General features: G+C 44.8%; 1 protein-coding gene across 2 annotated transcripts in view; it reads left to right on the top strand.

The window, feature by feature from the left end:
* The first annotated feature begins 1659 nt into the window (after window positions 1–1659).
* Window positions 1660–2404, top strand: part of DNAJC3 (DnaJ heat shock protein family (Hsp40) member C3) — a 48679-nt gene continuing 47934 nt past the window's right edge. The window contains exon 1 of one of the 2 annotated variants that reach the window (XM_018568047.1): window positions 1660–1951. In XM_018568047.1, the coding sequence (XP_018423549.1) occupies window positions 1870–1951 (82 nt within the window). In that variant the 5' untranslated portion in view covers window positions 1660–1869. The remainder of the gene's footprint in view (window positions 1952–2404) is intronic. The other variant, XM_018568048.1, reaches the window with a different exon arrangement.

The following is a 2404-nucleotide window of genomic DNA, read 5'->3' as shown; positions in this document are numbered from 1 at the left end:
AATTACTTCTAATTCTTAAATATTGTCCAACCGGAATGCTTCCTTATAATGGTAATGGATGAGCACTGCTGGCCTCCAGGACAGTGTTTTCACCCGTGCATATGATTTGACTACAGAGGAGCAGGGACTGATGTGAATGTAAAGCACTGTGTAAATTATCAGCACTATAGAAATGCAGCAGTGCACACACAGTACAGAAGGCAGTAGCACACACTGTGCAGTATTTAAATAATAGCAACAGTTTGCATAGTGCTTTACAAACAGAAACGGAGCCAGGCCAGAGCCATAAAAGAGAACATCAGCTCTCTGCTCAGCCAAGACATCAGCAAAGTTGATCAGTCGTTGGTTAAAATAAAAATATAGTAAGCTCTCAGTTATCGGGTATTCAACTAACCAGAACTCTCATCTAACCCAAAAAAAAAAAAAAGATCCCGTGTGTACTTACTATTCTGCTGATCTGCAGCATGTATTCTCCTGGAAATGTGTATTTGTCTTAATTGTCTTTTTAATGTAATTTGTCTTTTATTTTTACTTTATTTCAATATTAATATGAAGTCAATACAGAGTTTATGGTATGGTATAATATGGGTTATGACATTAGATAGACCTGTTTTTAATAGTAGCTCTCAAGCAACCAGAAACGACATTTATCCGAAATCTACCAATCCCTGTGGATGCCGGATAACGGGGAGTTTACTGTACTATAATACAGAGGGTTGCAGGATGTCAGTTTTCAGCAGGACAATGGCCAATGTCAGTTGCAGCAGGACAGTTCATGGCTAAAATCACAATATCTGTACAGGGGCAGAGAAGAGAACATGATAAGATGAATGCACAGTCCACAGCACACACGGTACATAGCACTGCACACACAGGTACAATACACTGTACACCTACAAGATACAGAACGCAGAACTACAAAGTACAGCACACAGTGCTACACATTGTACATAATGCCGCACGCGTGCTGTATAATACGCGGTACATAACACCGCACACGCACTGTACAATACGCCTTACATAACACCGCACGCGCGCTGTATAATACGCCGTACATAACACCGCACGCGCGATGTATAATACGCCGTACATAACACCGCACGCGCGATGTATAATACGCCGTACATAACACCACACACGAGCTGTATAATACGCCTTACATAACACCGCACGCGCGCTGTATAATACGCCTTACATAACACCGCACGTGCGCTGTATAATACGCCTTACATAACACCACACGCGCGATGTATAATACACCTTACATAACACCGCACACGAGCTGTATAATACGCCGTACATAACACTGCATGCGCGGTGTATAATACGCCATACATAACACCGCACATGTACTTTATAATACACCGTACATAACACTGCACACGTACTGTATAACACACCGTATAATACACTGTCCATAACACTGCACACGCACTGTATAATACGCCGAACACACACACACTACATAGCACCGCACACATTTCACGCTCCCTTCATTTTCTGACAACAGCTGGAACGTGGACGTGACGTCATTAGGCGGCGAAGCCGGAACAGCGTGTTTTTCTTGTTAGGAAAGCGAAGAGGTGGGCGGGGCCATGGCTCATCCTCTCTCCAAGCTGAGGCTCCACGTTACCCTATCAGAAATGAAGGGCTGTCCCAGGATCGGGCTGTCCAATCACAGCTCACCACGATCAGGGCTCAACTTACTGGGAACTAGTTGAAGTGGTACCGGACGGTGGGTTGTCAGTGTGTACAGGAAGACTGCCCATACAAGGGTCCGTTCATAGAGGACAGGCAGGCAGCGGTGGTACGGACTCGGTGTCACAACTTGTCAGTTGTATAGAGTACAGGCAGACACTCTCCTCCAGTATGGTGTCACCCAGCGCCTGTGCACAGAAGCTCCTGTCTTTCTTCCCTTTCCTGCTTGTACTGTTTGATCTACAATATGAAGGTAAGAAGGCAATCTGTCCCTAGACGAGGACTATGTCAGGGTTGGCCCAATCTTTGTCCCCCAGCTTCAGGAATTGGGCCATGATGAGGGTGTCTGCTCCTGGGACAGTGGCCTTTCTGCTGTGTAGCATGTTCCAAACACATATCACCCCCAATAGGTGAGTCCTAGTAGAGTACAGCACTGCCTGGGTTACACTGTCACTTATAACAATACAATGGAGATGAGATTTGACTTTTAGTTCATCTCTTGATACAAATGTTTCCATTTCACAAGTTAAAGGGTTAGTTCACCTTTGTAACTAAATAGCCTATGCAGTCCACCAGTCCCAGAAAGTAACAGTAAACTAAGTAGCCTTCAATACTGTATCTGTCATACCTGTAGGCAAATTGGACCGCGTCATCAAAGCCTGCCTGAAAAACTCCCAATATTCTGCATAGAGCTGTGACTTCACCT

The sequence above is a fragment of the Nanorana parkeri genome, unplaced genomic scaffold (assembly GCF_000935625.1).
Source record: "Nanorana parkeri isolate BGI_ZX_2015 unplaced genomic scaffold, ASM93562v1 scaffold1130, whole genome shotgun sequence".
Taxonomy (NCBI): Eukaryota; Metazoa; Chordata; class Amphibia; order Anura; family Dicroglossidae; genus Nanorana; species Nanorana parkeri.
This window is presented reverse-complemented; position numbering and strand designations above follow the sequence as displayed.